We start from the raw sequence: 19,330 nt of genomic DNA on the forward strand, positions 1-19,330 counted from the left end.
ATAAACTGACGCGTACGCACATCATCATAATCAAATCAGCTCCAAAAGAGATAAAACAACCATCACAGATGCAAACATTCAAGCTATCTCATTTTGGAGGTGACCTGACCCTTAATCCATGTCCTGACGCAAGACTCCACGATACAGAGAATGCCGGACCACATTTATTAGTAACCCATATTCTTATATTCATATTTATCATCTGCACACAGAAAAACAGCATGGACATGGCCTATTTTCCACTACACAAGTAAGTGCGGTAAGCAATTAAGTATGGTATTTGTATAGCACCTTTCACTGACACACGTCACAAATTTCTCCACAAAAACAGTTGAAACTAAAAAATAATAGTAAAACCACCAAACTTACAGTGAGTAAGTCAGTCCCTAAAGCAACTGTAATTAAAAGGCCTGAGTGAATAAAAAGGTTTTGAGCTGACCCTTGAAAGCAACAACAGAATGCGGTGACCAGAAGGAGAGTGAAAGATCATTCCACAGTCTGGGCTCAACGGCCTGGTGGATATATCATTCAGAATCACAATCAGAGAAAGCTTCGTAAACATAAGAAGGCGTAAAGGTGCAACATAAAACAATGAATAGTGAAATAATAATGACAGGAAAGTATATGAAATGCTCAGTATGTACACAGAAATCTACACACAAATTTACAGATGGTTGAAAATAGCGCAGAAAGTGAACTGTGTGTGAACAGTATTGGTCGAGTAATTGTTAAAGTGGCAGGTGTTAAGTGTGGCACTGAAAAATACATTGTTAGGTACCAACTCACAATAGCTTGGCTTTAAATATCTGCATCAATTAGCCAATGAATGTTGCCCATACCTTCTTGCCAATGCAGATCTCAGCTCAAGCTAAGCAGCACAGGACCTGGTTGGTGCAGGGATAGGAGACTGAAGGAACACCTGGGGCCACAGTGGGGCGCTAGAGGCAATGGTGTTGTGCCTAGTAAATAACTTTTTGTGCCATAAAGGTGGGAAAGCGCGATATATACACCGTAATAACACTAAATACTGTACAAGGAACAGACTAAACGGCAGCTGCGCCTGGCACGAACAGCTCTCTTGTTTTAGGCCTTCATGTGCCCAAATAAAGTCTGTATAATCCTCCCGGTACAATAAAACATCGAGTCTCCAGTGCGGCGTCTTTACGGTGTCTCAAACCGTTGTGCGGTCTGCAATTTTACCACAGAGCGTTTTAATCTCCACGAGGTAGGAAGTGTGCTGCTAGCGTGCTAATGTTGGTTAGCATGCTATTGTTTGTTAGCTAATTAATTGAAAGTTGTGAAAAGCGCTTGTAAAATCATTGCAGTGAGTCATTAGGATGATCAGAATGCATTAGGTACGTGCTGCAAACAGTTAAAAAAATGTTAAAATTGTTCACATTTTTGGAATATCCACATCCAGTCGGCGTAAAGTTGAAGCCAAACTGATAATATGATCCTCTCTTTGCCATATTCCTCATGGGTCCAAGTAAAAGTGCCTCATCAAACGCCATTTTAACATAGTTTAAAGCTCATAAAACAAAACACATTATGTCTAATCTTTCAGCATTAAGATTCAAAGAGTTGCCTAATCGTTGTCTGGATAATGTCCTGACAGTGTTCTTTTGTCTCCTGTCTCTCGGGTGCGCGCGTGGGTGGATAACGTCTCTGTCGTTTCCTTGCAGACTCGGTCCCACGGCGGCCCATCTGCTCGGCTCCTCCAGAGAAGACCACTCACACATTACACAAGTGCATACATTTTCAGCCTGGGTGAGCCAGAATCCAATCCAAGAGCTGCTGTGTGTTAGGGAACTTTTCTAACTCTTCCTTCTGGGGTGTCTGGTAAAAAAAAGTCATGATTTTATGTTATGCCAGTTGCCCATCGTTACACAACCCGCTCCTTCTTCAAGGACACGGAGCTGGGGAAAGGAGGTAGTCCATTGTGTGCGTCTGACAAGTTGGGGTTTGCGTAACAGTAGGCGCCGTAAGGCTGTAAAATATCAGATGTGTAAAGCGTTGAAGAGATCTTAATTGGGGCTTATGTAAAATTCGTTGTTTCCCCATGGTGTGGCACAGGGCATCTGAGCGTTGTGTCAAGCACCTCTGTGTGTGGTGCCCCCTGCCCCCCTCGGTGTGAGTCCAGGTTGGGTTTGGACCGGGATCTTGAGCTCTACAGTTCAAGTGAGTGGGTCAAAGCTGTTCTCTGTTGTCTCATGTTTTTAAAGTCTTAGCTCAACCTAAACCTACTTCAAGAAGCCAAAACCAGCAGGGATCAAGCGCTGCCACTTCGCCTTTCCATTTTGTTTAAGGTTGACACTATATAATGGGGTCGTATCAGTGTGAACAGGAACAAAAACACACACATTTGTCCTCTTTTCAATAGAAGATCTCTAATAAAATGGTTGGGATTTTATAGTCCTACTAAAAAACCTTTTGTTATAATGGAAGTCAGTGACGCAAAGTTATTCTAAGGTTACATTTGGGAGAAGAAGAAAAATCTGATAGAAGAATTTTTTTTTGGGAAAAACAGTTTTCCCCTTAACATTTGTCAGCTTCTTTAAAGGTCCCATAACATGCAAAATCGACTTTTCAGAGCTTTTAACCTTCTTACATTGCTATTTGTGCTTCATATATGTACCCAGAGTGTTTTTTGGATTGATTCCCGCAGTGTTTAGCTATATTACCGACTATCTCCTTTCCTCGAATCTCCAAACTGACGGGTGGTGGGGCAAGACCGCGTCATAAGGGCAAGCACGCGTCATCATCCCCCCTCTCCCTCCCGCCTGCCGCCTCCCGCCCCCTTCCCCCCGGCCCCGCGCTGCTCAGGCTCCCGTTTTCTCACCATACAAGCCCCGGAGTTTTTCTGCTTCGATTTACGACGAAACACGGCTCAAAGAGGCCCAAAACGTCATTAATGATATCGCACTCTTTACTATTATCACAATGGGGAAGGTTTATGTGGCAGTTGATGCAGCAACCGGGAAAATAAACGGAGAGAAGTTCTATCCGATACCGAAAAACCAGGAAATAAGAGCGCGATGGACATGAGACTTTTATATATATATATATATATATATATATATATATAGATATAGATATAGATATAGATATAGATATAGATAGATATATCTGTTCTGTGCACGCTGTAGAATAAACACCAGATTTATTTAGTCTCAAAGTAGTGTTGATCTGAAGTTCTATCGTTTCTCACTCACTCGCGCGGAGCGGCGCAGCGCGGAGCAGACAGCTGTGGGGGACACACGGAGACTACGTCACGGGTGGGCGGGGCACACACGCGCTCTGAGACTATGTCACGGGTTGGGCGGGGGAGCCAGATCGCTCTTCGCAAGGGTGGGGGCGAATATCAAACCAAGCCGTTTGCATTTCCGGGTTGGTGAGGGGGTCCAAGGTCTGGGTGATATTTCTTAACTATTATGTCAAGGGTGTTGCACAACCCTTATTATTATCAATTATACACTTAGGATAGACTACGAAACGTGAAAAAAAACATGTTATGGCACCTTTAAATATGAAGCACTCAGGCTTTCAGTGTTTGCAATAGTTAAGGCGAGACACGGCAGGTGAATTGGAAAAATCTTAGATTTAAAATGATTAATATCAAACTTCTACAGCAGATTTACTCACATAAATGAAATAATTAAACATAAATGTATTGTTGCTTTTCATCGTGTAATGTTTTCATATAGAAATGAGGCATTTTATGGATGCAAAATAACTTTCTCCAGCTGAACTCAGAATATACTGAAATCATCGTTTTTGGCCCACAGAAACAAAAAGAAAGTGTTAGCGGTCACCTCCAGAATCTCGCTCTAAAACCTACAAACCAAATTAGAAATCTGGGGGTAATAATGGACTCAGACTTGAACTTTAACAGCCACGACAACTCAATAACAAGAGCAGATTTTTACCATCTAAAAAACAAAACCATTAAGTAGTGTCTAAACCAGACTTGGAGAGACTTATCCATGCGTTTGTCTCTAGTAGATTAGACTACTGTAACGGCCTGTTCACTGGCCTCTACAAACCAGCTGTTGCTCGGGTCCTGACCAGAACCAGGAAGTACCATCACATTATTCCTGTTCTCAGGTCTCTGCACTGGCTCCTGTGGCTCAGAGAACAGACTTTAAAGCAGCTCTGCTTGTGTACAAGTCTCTCCATGGCCTAGCACCAAAGTACATCTTGGATATGTTAGTGCCATATGAACCATCTCGGACTCTGAGAACCTCAGGGACCGGCCTCCTGCTGGTGCCAGAGTCAGGACTAAACATGGACCAGCCTCCTGCTGGTGTCCAGAGTCAGGACTAAACATGGACCGGCCTCCTGCTGGTGCCAGAGTCAGGACTAAACATGGACCGGCCTCCTACTGGTGCCAGAGTCAAGACTAAATATGGACCAGCCTCCTGCTGGTGTCCAGAGTCAGGACTAAACATGGACCGGCCTCCTGCTGCTGCCAGAGTCAGGACTAAACATGGACCGGCCTCCTACTGGTGCCAGAGTCAGGACTAAACATGGACCAGTCTCCTGCTGGTGCCAGAGTCAGGACTAAACATGGCCAGAGTCAGGACTAAACATGGACCGGCCTCCTACTGGTGCCAGAGTCAGGACTAAACATGGACCGGCCTCCTGCTGGTGCCAGAGTCAGGACTAAACATGGACCGGCCTCCTGCTGGTGCCAGAGTCAGGACTAAACATGGACCGGCCTCCTGCTTGTGCCAGAGTCAGGACTAAACATGGAGCGGCCTCCTGCTGGTGCCAGAGTCAGGACTAAACATGGAGCGGCCTCCTGCTGGTGCCAGAGTCAGGACTAAACATGGACCGGCCTTCTGCTGGTGCCCAGAGTCAGGACTAAACATGGACCGGCCTCCTGCTGGTGCCCAGAGTCAGGACTAAACATGGAGCGGCCTCCTGCTGGTGCCAGAGTCAGGACTAAACATGGACCGGCCTCCTGCTGGTGCCCAGAGTCAGGACTAAACATGGACCGGCCTCCTGCTGGTGCCAGAGTCAGGACTAAACATGGACCGGCCTCCTGCTGGTGCCAGAGTCAGGACTAAACATGGACCGGCCTCCTGCTGGTGCCAGAGTCAGGACTAAACATGGGGAATCTGCATTTCAGTCTTCCTGAAGATGTGAGACAGGCCTCTACTCTACTTTGAAGATTTTGTTGCCCGTAGGCTTTATTAGACCGGAAAGGACAGGGTGAAATGTTGCTTTTTTGCCAATACATTTCGGCTTCATCAGGTCAAATGAACAAATTAACTTGTATTTTGTCCAACATGGTTAACTCCAAAGAAACTAATCCAAGCATTCTCTCTTTACATTCACAGCTGTTTTTTTTCCCCTACAACATCGTAAACCAAAGCAAACGTGTTTCAAGAAAGCTCAGCTAGAACCTAATATGTCATGTTTAAAATGCTAATCCCACAATGCTGGTGCAGGGACGATGTAGACAGAGGAGATTTTTAGAGTAGTGATCCGTTTAGCTGTTTTCATTGGATTTGAGGGTCAGCTGCTGAAGACGTCCAGCGCACACTCCAGCTCTGCCTCTCATCTGTTCACTGTCTCCGTGGCATCGCTCCAAACTGCTGCCACCCACAGTCCAATTCAATCAAGCTTCTCCGGTGCGCTCAACACCGACACGAACGAGCCACGAACGAGCCACGACTGAAGCGACGGGACCCAAAAGAAGAGGAGGAGACTCGAAGAAAGAAAGTAGTAAGTAGTAGCAGCAGCGGTGGAAAGAGTACTGAAATACTCAACCAAAAGTACAGGAGGCGCTGTAATGTAAAAAAAATAAAAATAAAATCTGTCTAGGATATTGATTGTCTTGAATGCAGGAGAATAAAGATTACTCTGGAAAACCATTCTAACATGGCCAGTTTTGCATTTGTCTTTTTAAAGGGAGAATTGAGTGTAATTTTTTATCATTGTATGCAACAATATTGACCTAAAAAACACCTAAAGCCCCAAATAAAACACATGATTTTTTTTTTCATTTTGGATGATATATTGGACTGAACAAATAGAAAACCTGTGTCCTTTCTGTGAGAGGGCTTGCATCACCACAAACCTGACTCCTACTTGGCATAAAAACCCACAGTATGCCATGAAACCTATTTATCTCAGTGGAAGAATGTTAGAAGTGTGGTTTTTACTGACTAACTGTTTTCAGTAGTGGCTTATTGATGTGTTGTTATTATAAAGTGTTACTATTGCCACCAAAACATTATAAATGTGTGATATTCTCTATAAACCAATGCTTTATTATTAAAGATGCTGAACCTGATTTGTTTTGTTCTGAGAAAACAGAACTAGTTTATTTTATACTCCTTAAATATGAATTGAGATGAGTTTAAAAGCACTTTTCACAAATCTCTGAGCCCGCAGCAAGTTTTGCAGTCAGTGGTAAGGCTAACAAACATCAGCATGCTAACGGCGCACTCCCTGCTTCTCTGCAAAATAAATACTTTATATTTAGATGCAGAGAAAGCGCTGTGGTCTCATTTTTACTTGAATAGATGCTTTTACAACCAGATTTTATTTTATTACATGCAAAAATCAGGCACATGAAAGAGTTCTTCACGTTTCAAAACCGTACAAATCAGGTAGAGTGCCTTTAATTACACGTTATATTTGAAGATCATGAATAAGACGGCGAAACCACCTTTTCTCCACATCCTTTTCTTCATTGTCTTCTTTATTACATCATCTTTATTTTCAAATCTGTTCAGAGACTGTTCAACACTCCCAGGTAACCGCAGGGCCCGAGCCAGTGCCAGAGCCAGAGCCTCCCCCCCACATGGGCCCCTGACGCCCCTCCAGTGCTGAAGACTTTCACCAGGAGCCCCTCACAGCAGCAATGACATTCGTAGATGAGCACAGAGGAGCACAGAGGAGCATAGAGGAGGACAGAGGAGCACAGAGGAGCACAGAGGAGCACAGAGGAGCACAGAGGAGCATAGAGGAGGACAGAGGAGCACAGAGGAGCACAGAGGAGCACAGAGGAGCATAGAGGAGCATAGAGGAGGAAAGAGGAGCACAGAAGAGGACAGAGGAGCACAGAAAAGGACAGAGGAGCACAGAGGAGGACAGAGGAGCACAGAAGAGGACAGAGGAGCACAGAGGAGGACAGAGGAGCACAGAAGAGGACAGAGGAGCACAGAAGAGGAGAGAGGAGCATAGAGGAGGACAGAGGAGCACAGAGGAGCATAGAGGAGCACAGAGGAGCATAGAGGAGGAAAGAGGAGCATAGGGGAGGACAGAGGAGGACAGAAGAGGACAGAGGAGCACAGAAGAGGACAGAGGAGCAAGAGGAGGACAGAGGAGCACAGAGGAGGACAGAGGAGCAAGAGGAGGACAGAGGAGCACAGAGGAGGAAAGAGGAGCATAGAGGAGCACAGAGGAGCAAGAGGAGCAAGAGGAGGACAGAGGAGCACAGAGGAGGAAAGAGGAGCATAGAGGAGCACAGAGGAGCAAGAGGAGCAAGAGGAGGACAGAGGAGCACAGAGGAGGAAAGAGGAGCATAGAGGAGCAAGAGACTTTATTACAAGTCTCTAAATCTCATTTTTAGTTAAATTAGCTTCAGATTTTAGAGAGGAGTTGTCAAGACCCAATAAAAGCCCAAACTAATGTCAATCAGTCCATCATCCAGACTCTAGTTGTATTCCTTATATTCACTAAAGAATATCCAGGTGGAATTTTAAATCTGAAAAAACAAAAAGAACAAAAAAAACAACAACAATATTTTTATATTCAATACATCAATCTTATATCAATATATTTTCTCTTATATACTGATTTGGTTCTTGTTTAATCCTGATTTAGACCTTGTTTAATTCATCATCTTGGTTCAGACCCAGTTTGTGCCAGTCTAATCTTAGTTTAATTCTGGATAATACTGGATTGGCAATTCAATGTAAAGCATTTGTTTTTTTATTTCCTCAGAATTATTATACAGCAGCAGTTGTTATATTCTCAGGAGAGAGGGAGGATGTCAAAAGTGGTGGAACGTTCTGCATTTGTCCAGAGGCCACGGTCCAAATGTGTTGCATAACCCTGATGTGAAGTAATGTTTGTGTAAAAACTTTCTTTTGTGTGGCTTTGTTTTTGATCTTTCCTTGTGTTATTTCTTCTTCCTGCTAATCTAACTTGTGATCCCTCTCCCCAGACACTTCCTCTGGCTCCTCTGGGGAAACCCCACAGCGCCTCCAGTGTTTGGTCTTCCTGTGGTGTGTTGTTTATTCAGTCCACAGCGCTGTGGTGAGAACTTCTGCTCCCCAGAAGCACTGCCGTCATCCTTCCACTTGTATTATTTTGCAAAGGCTGCTGAAATAAATAAGAAAGACTCAAAACCGTTTTTAAGTATACCAGAGAAAGAAGAAGCACATGAACCAATCATTTGACACAAATCAACCTACTTTATATAATAATAATAATTTAACACTGAGACTTTTCTCTAGTTCTCCATTCAAATGAATGGAATTCCAGATTAAGTTGAAAGGCCAACACAAACTGAAGAGTGGGTCAATATTGCAATAAATGTGTCCATCTGTGCTATGTTTCTAATGTATGATTTAGCTATGATATCTTTAGACTCTATGGAGCAAGTAACTGCCAACGCCAGTGAAGTATTATGAACATTTATTGATAATATGCTAAATATTCCAAATGTGTAACTTCAGATGAATCAGGTTTACTTCACATTCTCAAACACGGTACAGCAACAATGACCTTATCAGCCCCATAAGACATGTAAAACATACAACATTTATAAATTCTTCTGTAAGAAGGCACACACACTTTCACTTTGAAAGAAAAACAGAACAAATGACATTAAACCTGAGTACATAACAAAGAAGTAAAACAATGCATTTAAGTTCAATCAAAGTCCTAAAAATCAATCAAAGGCCTAAAAGGCTATTGTTTTCAAATAATAGTAATCAATACTCATTTTAAATTAATAAACTACCCAACCTGTGTTTAACACCACATAAATAAACATAACAAAGTCACCATATTGGCATAAATAAAGGCATGTGCATGAAAATCTAGGCTTTAACTACATTATTCTGTTAAATAAAAGTGTGATTGTAGTTATTTTAGGTGACACTGGAGCTGAGGGCACGCCAAACACGCTCAACTCTTTACAAATGTGTCAGATAGCACTAGCCGTTAGGTGTCAGTTTAAAATGAAAGCTTTTGGCCTTGTTGCTTTGCCATTGCCTGCATAAATCTCCAGAGCACGACTGGTATTGTGCAGGCTGGAGGCATAGTTAACATGGCTGAGGATGGTTAGCATCGTTAGCATGCAACAGATAGTTTCCCTTCAGAAAGAGAGCTAATTATGTCAGAGCTTTAACAGTCGCACAATCCAAATATGTTCCGAGATAAATATGACTGGACCACTTTCAAAATAACAAGTTTGACTGCAAGGTTTAACGTAGAAGTATTCACACACCTTTTTCAGTAAACAGAGGTACACTATGTGACCATGGAGATGTTATTTGTCCAGAATGTTACACGGTACAGGATGAGACGTATCTGTCTTGCATGTATTCCATTTGTTTGTGTTCTTATTGTGAGCAGTCTTCCCTCGCCCCGAGACATGGAGACAAGCAGGTCGCTAAATTATGCTAAATTGTATTACGTATTATGCTACATTGATGATTTTGTTTAGGAGTTCCTTTGATTCTGATCCTCAGAAAACACAGTTTCTCATTTTTTCAGTTTTGTGGCGTCAAAGTTGGGTTTCCAGAGGTGTCAAGCTGTTTCAAGTCCATACATCAGACTCAAATCATGATCAAATCATGATTACAACTGATAGTTACATTAGCACATAAAGGCTTTTGTTTATATCACATGGTAATTCCCTCTGCTGCCAGTAGATGGAGCGCTAACACCAATCCTGCTGAGGGAACTGCTTACTGGTGGATAATTGTGTGTGATTTTCTCATTATTTTAAAATCTAATCCTAGTCTTGAAGTTAACTTCCAAATTTGCCTTTAAAAGTAACTCAACATTTTGAAGTAAAAAAGCCATGTAAATAATAAAATAAGTACAGAATGCAAAAATGATATCAGAAAATATGTTTTGACTTAATTTGATCTGCTTGAGCTTTCCAATTTTAAAGTAATTGTAAAACGTATAGTAAACGTATAACAGTAGCCGACACAATGAGTGAAGTCCTCGCTGTACAATCATACTCCTTCTTCTTCTCGCAGAATAATCATCACATCGTCGTCCTGTCCTTTCCACAGCATCTCGCCCTCAAAGTCCAGCATCTTGTGTTTCCTGCAGCGGAGGAGGATGCCCACCACTTTGTCGGAGATCTTCACATAGCGGTCGAACAGTCGTCCAAACGAGATGATGGTCCTGCCCTCTTTGTCCTTGAAGCCCATGTCTTTGATGATCCACACCATCTCCTCCATCTCCCGGTGGATGTGCTTGTGTGCCCGGTCGCCCCTCTGTGCCGTTTTGGAGCCTTCTTTGGGGCGACCGTAGCCAGAGTCGCCCTTCTTCAGCCGCTGGGCCATGGCGTACTCTTGATCGAACTCTTCGCTGAAAGGGTTGAGTTTCTGACCCTCCACGTGCTGCACGGACCACTGCTGCCAGCGGCTTTTAATGTCTACCATGGAGGAAATTTTGATCTGGAAAACAAAATGCAATATGCCTTTTAGATCATTTACAGCACTCATCTTGTTATCTATTCAAATGTAGAGTTCTGGGTGACCTGTGACCAAGGCTAGCCAATTATTATTCTCATCGCCTTCAGGGATGTCATCATTTCAATGTTTCTCATGGATTTACTGCACTTTTGCATAGGGGTCTTATTTATAACGCTTGCATACAAACAGGGTTTACAGAATACTGAATATCTGCATTAAAATCTATTTTCTACTTTCCGTTACTTCGTCAAATCAGAGAACTGTATTGAGTGGCATTATAATATAGTGTGAACAAATACCTGCCATTGGATTCAACTTTTTGTATTTGCTTCATGTGTAGCTTTTGCTCCTTCATCGACTACTTTGTGGCTCTCCATTTTGCACATCATTAGTATTCACATGCATTACTTTAAGGTGCATGGCTTTAGAACTGCTTTTTTCAGACAGTAAAGTGAAACTGGGATGGACCAGTCAAGCTGTGTGCTACTTTTGGCTTTTACTGCCAGGTTGATGACGATTAAAATGGAGAAGAAAACATTTCTGGAATGGGTACATAGGTACAAGACAAATTGTTTTTTTTAAATAAGAAACAACAGCACTTTGGCTGGCCTGGCACTGTACGGCACAGTAATAGCATGATAATTGACCCTTCCAGGAGTGATGTGTTTACCACACACAGCCTGGTACTGATAGTCTATAAATGTTCTTTTTCACATTTAAGTGGGGCAGCACAATATCAACATTTGTTTTTACATTTATAGACAGCGCAGACAAATGGTTGTTGTTTATTCATTGGTTTGATTTTCATGTTAAATTAAAATTGTTCACTATTGTTTGAAGAATTTGTGATGTCGGAAGAAATAAAACAAAAAATGACTTGTCTAATGTGTGGCTCGCTATAATTTAGTGCATTGTTGTCCAGCATAATGTTGACTTCATAAATGTTTATAATCGTCAGCATGTATGCTAATTTTGATGCTAATTGCGGATGAAAACACGTGCTACACGGCGTCATGCTTTCTACCGACGCTCTGCTGTTACTCACATGTGGTCGATTGGTTTCAGTTGCCAAAACTTCCCTGCTTTTTCATAGTTTACGATGTTTGGAAGCTAACGCTTACTCTCCCATGGACCACTTATGGTAATTACATGATAATTACTCAAGGAAATAAGCCACATTGGTCATTGTACGTTCTTTCATGGTAGTTTGCCTTATCTGACTTATGCCTGATTATGCTTAAGACTATAAAGAATCAGGAAACGTTAGTATTTTCTTGGTGATGGAAACGGTTAAAAAATGCACATATAGCTCCTTTGCCATTTCCCCCCTATTACTATGCTATTACTGTGCTGTTAAAGGTGTAACTTGTGGCTTTAACCTCATGTACTGTAGCTTTTATTGCTAAAAAAACAAACACAAAGTAAAGCTTGCCTAGTCAGACTACACATTTAAACTAGTGGAAGGCGAATACAGTAAAAACACACCATTTGAACGCATCTAGATATTGATTTATGCCGAGTACGTTCTATTTTATGCCTTAACTCCAGCTCCACATTCTCTTGTCATGTCTGTTTTGAGACCAGCTCAGTATTCTAGTGCTTACACAGACCCTTGACCTTTCCTCTACATCTCCTCTCTTTGATTAGTGGCACTAAATCTTTAAATAAGTCGACTGTGTAAGTGATCCAAACGGCTGGTTTCAACTGTAGTTAACAGCAATATGCAAAATTACTCAATGGAAAATATTATATATAGGATACCTTATTTAACTGTGTATTATTTGGTATGATGGACATGTCGAAACTTCTTAAAGCATAATGTGCATACGACAGTGTTCAATATTCGACAGCATATGTTCAAATCAAACGAGAATAATCAGATCACCCCATAATTAGATTGGATTTTGTTGTGTGTTTACATGCCCAAGGGAAATCTGATTCAAAAACACCCGTTAATCAGTTAATCAATAGATTTTTAGAGTGTATTTGAAAATGACGCTTGTAATTCATTTTTGTCTTTACCACATTAATTTGCCATTTTCCCTGTCATTACCGGCAAGTGAAGAAATCAGTTTAATCACATCGGATGGAACTGTTTATATGTCATTTCGATGACCTGATAACTCCAGAAATCAGATCATGATCAGATTCTGGTGTACGTGTAAACAAATTAAAATTGTTTTGTCCCAGTTGTTTAAGCTAAAGAACATAAATGTCTAAACTAGTGGAAAAAATAATTCATTTGATATTCCACATGATATTAGCAGGTGTTGCTAAGGGCGTTGGTCGGGGCTTGCCGCTTTGTCACCAGATCCTCTTGGTATTTGTGAGATGAAACTAAAGACTTGACACATGGAGATTCCACGAAGCCGCTTTGAACTCGTAACGCGATAATGCTCAGGATCAACGCCCCCGTGGGCTTGGCCTGGCAAATGTTTAATATTTAATTTATCAATGCTTCAATTGAGACATATTGTGCTAAATCAACTTATAGAATGGGTACTACACCTTAAGTAGCCTAACAAATACTTTCATATTCATAACGAACAAACAAACAAACAAACAAACAAACACAAACAAACAAACAGCTTACTAAGAATGATTCAGCCTTAGTGACCACTTAATTAAGAGGTTAGACGTTAGGGTATTAATTAAGTAGTTACTAAGCCTGAATCATTCTTAATAAACTGTTTGTCCATTATGAACAAATTATTTATTAATGTGTTATTAAGGCTAATAAATCTGTAGTTGGTGTAAAGTGTTATAATGTAGATTACGCACGAAAAACCTAAAATTGTGTTTTGTTTCATTCGCATTTTTTATTAGTAATCCCACTCAACTTAACGTCATAACGTCATGCTGCTATGATTAACGGTTCTGTATTTTGCCTTTTTTAACTTGGTTCACTTCCCATTGTGGCCAGCAGGGGGTGTCAGACAAATGTATGTGAATGTTGTCTGTGAAACTGACATACTACTACTTGTCCAGGAGTGCTCCGTGGTACAAGGGGCTTCAAAGGGAGTTATCGGGATGCTTGAATCAAGACCTTTCCACAACCATCCAGAAATTATTTTCAATCTAAAGACACCGCTCTGAGCAGCTAGAATGTAAACTGGTCTGAGCCTCCGTGAAACTGCTCTGACCTTGTTATTGTTATTCCCTGCCAACCTCTTCCTCACAACTGTTCAGTACCTTACCGGCATTTGACTGGCTTGATTTCTCAGTTCACCGAGGTTTGGAGAGACTGTTGTACATAGTAGGTAGTTTATACTTTCACCCACCTTTTCCGTTCAATGGATTCTCTTTTTAACTCAAATTGCCAAAGCATACCTTTTCCATGCTTAAAATCTGCACCTCACTGTCTTCAAATGAGCGATTTGTGACTTTGTTAAAATGAAGGTGGACAGCTGATTGTAAACCCAAATTTGAGTGTTTCCTGTGTTGGTACAGTATTTTGTACAGTAGTCGTTTTTAATGCAACAATATCTGAAATTGTTGATGGAAAATGCGTAATACTATTTTTTTATAACTTGTGTACCGTGCCTTCCTTGTTGGTTTGTGTCCTCTACCCCTAACCCCTCCCCCTGCACTGACCCCGGTCTCAGAAGTCCAGGCCTAGTCAGAGTGTATCTATTTACACATTTTATGGTGGCGCCCCTTTCACATTTTACAAGCAACGGTTCACAGAGCTCTTATCTAACAGTTACCACATGAGAGTCTCTGCACAGCAAATGAGAAGTACTACGTGCCCAATTTTTTTTTTTTTTACAAATTAAATGTGTCATGGATACATTTTTGCCCGTGAAAAAAAATTGTGTTTATATTTTGAGAGAAAAGAGTCGCATTTAAAATAATATGTACGATGATCGTTCAATCCATGGGTTTCAGAATGATGAGAAATTAGGATCATTGCCATAGTGATTAACAATTTAAAATAAATATATATCATTTGAATGGGGAAAAAGTCAATAAGATTTTACACACTGCAGGAAGCTGTAACCCATGAATAAAAAAGGATTCGTAATTTATTTGAAACAAGTCTAATAGGTAAGTAATTATGTCTGAACTATAGTTTTAATATAAACAGCCTTAACGAATGTCTTACATGGTCTTGTTCTCCATTGACCTCCAGTCTGGAAGATGAAGTTGGACAGCCACAGTGTGGACTTGGGGCCGGTTGACTTCCGTGTCCTTGTACGCTCACTACACTGACATTGACTTTCTGTGCTTTAGAAAGGTCGGTGAATTACAAAAAGTGCCCAAACAGCAGCTTCAGGCACGGGAAGTTACTGTAGTTCTCCACAAAAGGTCAAATATGAGACACACACCCAAACTGTGCTGTATTAAATAGAAATACTTTCATTTTAGAAAACTCTGTCCCTTAGTGTGCAGGGATCCAAATAGACAAAAATATATTTGAGAAATGTTTATCTTTATCCTGACATGGAACTGGCACAAGAGATACTGGAACAGTCTTCCTGAAGATGTGAGACAAGCTTCTACTCTGACAATGTCCAAATCTAAGCTAAAAACAGTTTTGTTTAGCTGCGCATATGACTGAAAGGATTTTTTCTTTGCACTCTTCTCTTTTGTTTGTGATTTTATTAGTTTAGACAATCAGTTGGATTGATAATTTGAATGCATTTTTCCTGCTGTGTGAAGCACTTTGAATTGCCTTGTGTATGAAATGTGTTCTACAAATAAACTTGCCTTGCCTTGCCTTGCCTTGCCTTGCCTCTTGTGGCTTGATCCAAAGAGTAGATTCATAAGTAAATATTAGAGTAATTTGGCTTTTCATGTTTTCGTTTAGATGTTATTATTTTAATAAATTCTTATACTATTCATAATGTATTTGTACCCAATACCCCATGTACCAAATAATCTTCCTGTTTTTAGGAAAATACAAAACTTTTCAACACTCATCCGAGGGTCATTCTCAATCTGCGAATCAAGACCGGGAACTCAGATATTTATCCTACTCTGAGTAGGCCCTGCCCACCGGGCAAACTAGCAACTATCAGCCCTTTAATGGGCTATCAGCCTCCTATTGTATCCTGGCTTACTCTCTCTCTCCTCCTTAAGTAACTAATTAGCATCCGAATGCCTTGGGAGTCTACCCCTCCAGGGATTCAAAAGTCCATTATAAACGAACGTTGAATTTTTATCTTTCAGCTTCTTGTTATTGGCAACATTTGCAGGACTTTTCACCAATTGTGTTCCTAATATTTAGTCACTCTAAAACCCATGGATATTTGTTGGAAACAATGGAAGTGAGGCAAAGTAAAACATGTTAAAGGTGCACTGCTTGTCATAGACATTACTTTCATTGGAATGTTCCACTGTCAGACATTAAACTCAGCATATGTTTAGCATGTATCCAATTAAATGTTTTTGTTTTTTATTGTTTAAAACATAAAACAAATCTTACTGTTAGTGGCCTCCCTCTCCACAGATCCAGCCCTTGGATTGGCTTTTCTTTATTTTTTCTTAAGAAGCCATATTGCCGGCATTTTTCGAATTGGCTAATCCACCTGTCAGTCATGGCCATTTTGGCTGCAATGTCATGGACTCTCACCAGAAAAGTGACATTTCCACCTTTGAGAACCACAGCTAAACATAGCAACGTGACATTAGCATTATGCATCATAGTATATCTATACAATTTTACAAGCAAGTCTGGTTAACTTTAGAACTCATTTAAACGTGCGTATGTATAAACATTTTATGTACGTGACTTTCCACATACATTTGAAATCTATAAAAAGACAGCTTTTCTTAGGACTGGGCGGTCCAGTCCAAAAAGTCAGAACTTTATGCATCTGGTATGAGAAGTAGCTGTGAGAAAAAGCAAGTTTGAGGAGGTAACCCCGGGAAACCCCAGGAACATGATACGTTTGATACACAATACATAGATTTAGTCAACCAGGGTTTTCATGCATGAACGAAACACAACACAAGTTCAGGTGTGTTTTGATAGGGAAACAACTATCACTATAGTAACTTACCTTGGGTCTGGTTAGTTTTTTGAGAATTTCATTATCAGCTCTAATCTCGCTCTCCTCCTCCCCAAGCCCGCTGTCCTCCGTATCCACGCTGTTACTCCTCCACAACCCCGACTTCCTGTCCACCAGCATCGACTTCCTGTCCTGCACAACTCCACTCTGTAGCGCCCTCATCTGGCGTCTCCTGGTGGGCGACTCGTTTCCCAAAAACGGCTTGGTCTCCTCCTCGCCGGACTCCATTTTGCCTTTGATAGCATTCAATACGTCGCTGCTACTGCACTCGCTGCGTTTTGGCTGCACCGTTTTCGTAACAGAACAAGTCCGTATTCCGCTGCCACTGGGATCGTTGGCGTCTACGGCTATCACACGAGGAGTCACGTTTAATTTCACGACATGTTTTTGGGCATTTTCGCAGTCCTCCTCGACAGATGATGGCATCCAGCCGCTGGGGATAGCGTCTTGTTTGCCTGAGTGATCGTTAGCCCAGCCTTGCCAGCTTTTAGCTAAGTTAGCGACCATAGCGGCACATTTGATTTTCTTCACGGCTCGTTTGAACGCTTGGGGCTCTTGTTGTGAAACGGTTGTCGTGCCGCTGCTCATTTTGAAAAAGTAAATACTTTTCTTACGTTTCTTCAAAAAGTACTAATCTAAATACGGTTTTATCTTTTAGTAGCGTGATTATCTCCCTGAATTTCTTGCCTCCAAAATGGTTTTCTTTAACAAGTAAGTATTTTGAAGCAAATAGTTCAGGTACATCAAACAAGGTTACGTTAGCAAAGCATATGAGCTTGATTAGCTTAACCACAAACGGTTTTACCGTTCTAAGTGACTGATTTATTTAGTTGGATTTGTAATAATATGCTGCAATGATTAAATTCACCTTATGAAGTTGACGTGTAGCTTAATCAAGTATTAAAGTCAAAGTACAGCTCTGTATAGGTTTGATTTGAATTTAAGACAAAGTATATTTTGTTGTTCCAAAGTATCCCAATACATGGCCTTCAAGATGTCTTCAATTATTCAACTCCTGTCTCTTCTTCCTGCGTAAACGTCCACTCTGAATGTTCACTTTCAACTTGTTGCTTTATATTCCCAGTGGATCGTGGATCTGTTCGGTAAACTCCAGTCCTTTCGTTGTGCTCCTCTTCGGACTGTCTAGAGGCAATAATCCCCACTGGCAACTCCTGATCCTTTAAATAGTGTTGCGTTGGTCGTAAAGGAAGTGATGATGTTTCGAAAGTCCAGTGTCAACATTCCTACGCCGTGGCTAAGTTCAGGCCAGGCAGTAGATGTGTCTGTGGGAGAAGGAGGTAGGTGGGGGGTAGAGGAGGGCGGGAGTGGGGTGGAATATCTCCCTTTGGGATCAGGCGACAGGTGCAAGTGTTTTTAGCCCCTGTCCTGACGCACACCAAGCACCGGCGATAATGTTACTAATAATACTAGATGTGCTGGGGAAATAAATGGGGTTACGGAAAAATGACTGGCCATGAAAGTAGATCAAGCAGCCAAAAAAATATTGATGCGAGAGACAACTGGCAAATTGTGGTTTACTTTCTATTATGTCATGTTTTCATAAATAAAATAACGGTGTAAACGATTTGGAACATGTCTTCATTCATTATGTACAAACAACACAGAGGTGTGAATTAGATCTTTACGAAAATTATTATCTGAAATTCACCTTATTTTTTGGAGAAAAAACTTTATAAAAATCAGGCTGAGTATTAGAAATCAGCAAATTCTTCTGGGCGATTCATCTAAATCTTGAAGATTGTAAAGGTTTTGTGTTTGTCGTGCTACTTTAAGGGCTGATCTTTATGTCTGTGGGACAAAATGTATTTGTAGAAAATGACCTTTGAAATTACAATATAGATAGATTCAGTATTTAGTGTCTTACAGGAGAACTAAGTAACTCTTTGTAAGTCCCTGAGTTGGTTAAATATGTATTGGCGGGGTGTTTGACGTATCCGTCATCTGGGTGAAAACCAGCCTAGCAACATTGGAAGAGAACTATTATGAGAAACTCTGGCGCTTTTCTTTTTTTATTTTCCCAGTTGGTTGAGCGTTTGTCCATTGACCCATGGTTTGGCAGTTCAATCTCCACTCCCACTAGCATTTACTGTTGTTGGGTCCTTTGGCAAGGCACTAATCTTGTTTTTTTTCTTTGGTTTCAATTAATTCATCAAAAGTAGATTACGATTAAGGTTAGGGGACACTTTTTTGAAAGTCCCCACGGATTGACACGTGACAAGATAAAAGTCCAATGAAGCCAGACTAACCTGAAGACAGCAGCTAGGGAGGGCAGTATTTTCAGTGAAGGGGTTTGTACACAACGAACATGTTGTCACCAATAATTTATCAGTGAACTCATCTCGTTCTCTCGGTCTCTGTGTAATCTTTAATTAATCATTGGTTTGAGAGAAACGTGTACATTTCACATTGAAATACATTGAGACTGGAAACAGTGGAGCTCCAAGTGTAGTGTACCAGACGTTGTTGTGGACAGAAGGAATTACAATAGCAGAACATGATACAGAAAGTACAACAGTTTACTATTGTTATTTTATGTTCCAAGGCCATTACCCCTAAAGCTACAATGCCTTTGTCATGTGTGGATTTAAACATGTATTTGCATCGCACACGGTACTG

At 41.1% G+C, this 19,330-nt stretch overlaps 2 protein-coding genes across 2 annotated transcripts in view; one reads left to right on the forward strand and one right to left on the reverse strand.

The window, feature by feature from the left end:
- Positions 1-19,330, forward strand: part of LOC140365355 (SH3 and cysteine-rich domain-containing protein 3-like) — a 360,861-nt gene that overhangs the window by 275,969 nt on the left and 65,562 nt on the right. The window lies entirely within an intron of this gene.
- On the reverse strand, positions 8,639-17,838 carry abraa (actin binding Rho activating protein a). Its single transcript, XM_072451739.1, has 2 exons — positions 16,685-17,838; positions 8,639-10,661 (listed from the first exon to the last, which is right to left on the reverse strand). Exons 1-2 carry the CDS (start codon positions 17,279-17,281, stop codon positions 10,212-10,214), a joined length of 1,047 nt encoding a protein of 348 aa, XP_072307840.1. The 5' UTR covers positions 17,282-17,838; the 3' UTR covers positions 8,639-10,211.

The sequence above is a fragment of the Eucyclogobius newberryi genome, unplaced genomic scaffold, assembly GCF_026437365.1.
Source record: "Eucyclogobius newberryi isolate DKJ021-1_F unplaced genomic scaffold, fEucNew1.0.hap1 SCAF_19, whole genome shotgun sequence".
Classification (NCBI taxonomy): domain Eukaryota; kingdom Metazoa; phylum Chordata; class Actinopteri; order Gobiiformes; family Gobiidae; genus Eucyclogobius; species Eucyclogobius newberryi.

Bases quoted from the DNA above. Each gene is read 5' to 3' on its own strand.
- abraa (XM_072451739.1), bottom strand. From the start codon at position 17,281: ATGAGCAGCGGCACGACAACCGTTTCACAACAAGAGCCCCAAGCGTTC. The intron at 10,662-16,684 runs GTAAGTTACTAT...TTTGTTTTCCAG, and splicing joins AAAAACTAACCAGACCCAAG to ATCAAAATTTCCTCCATGGT.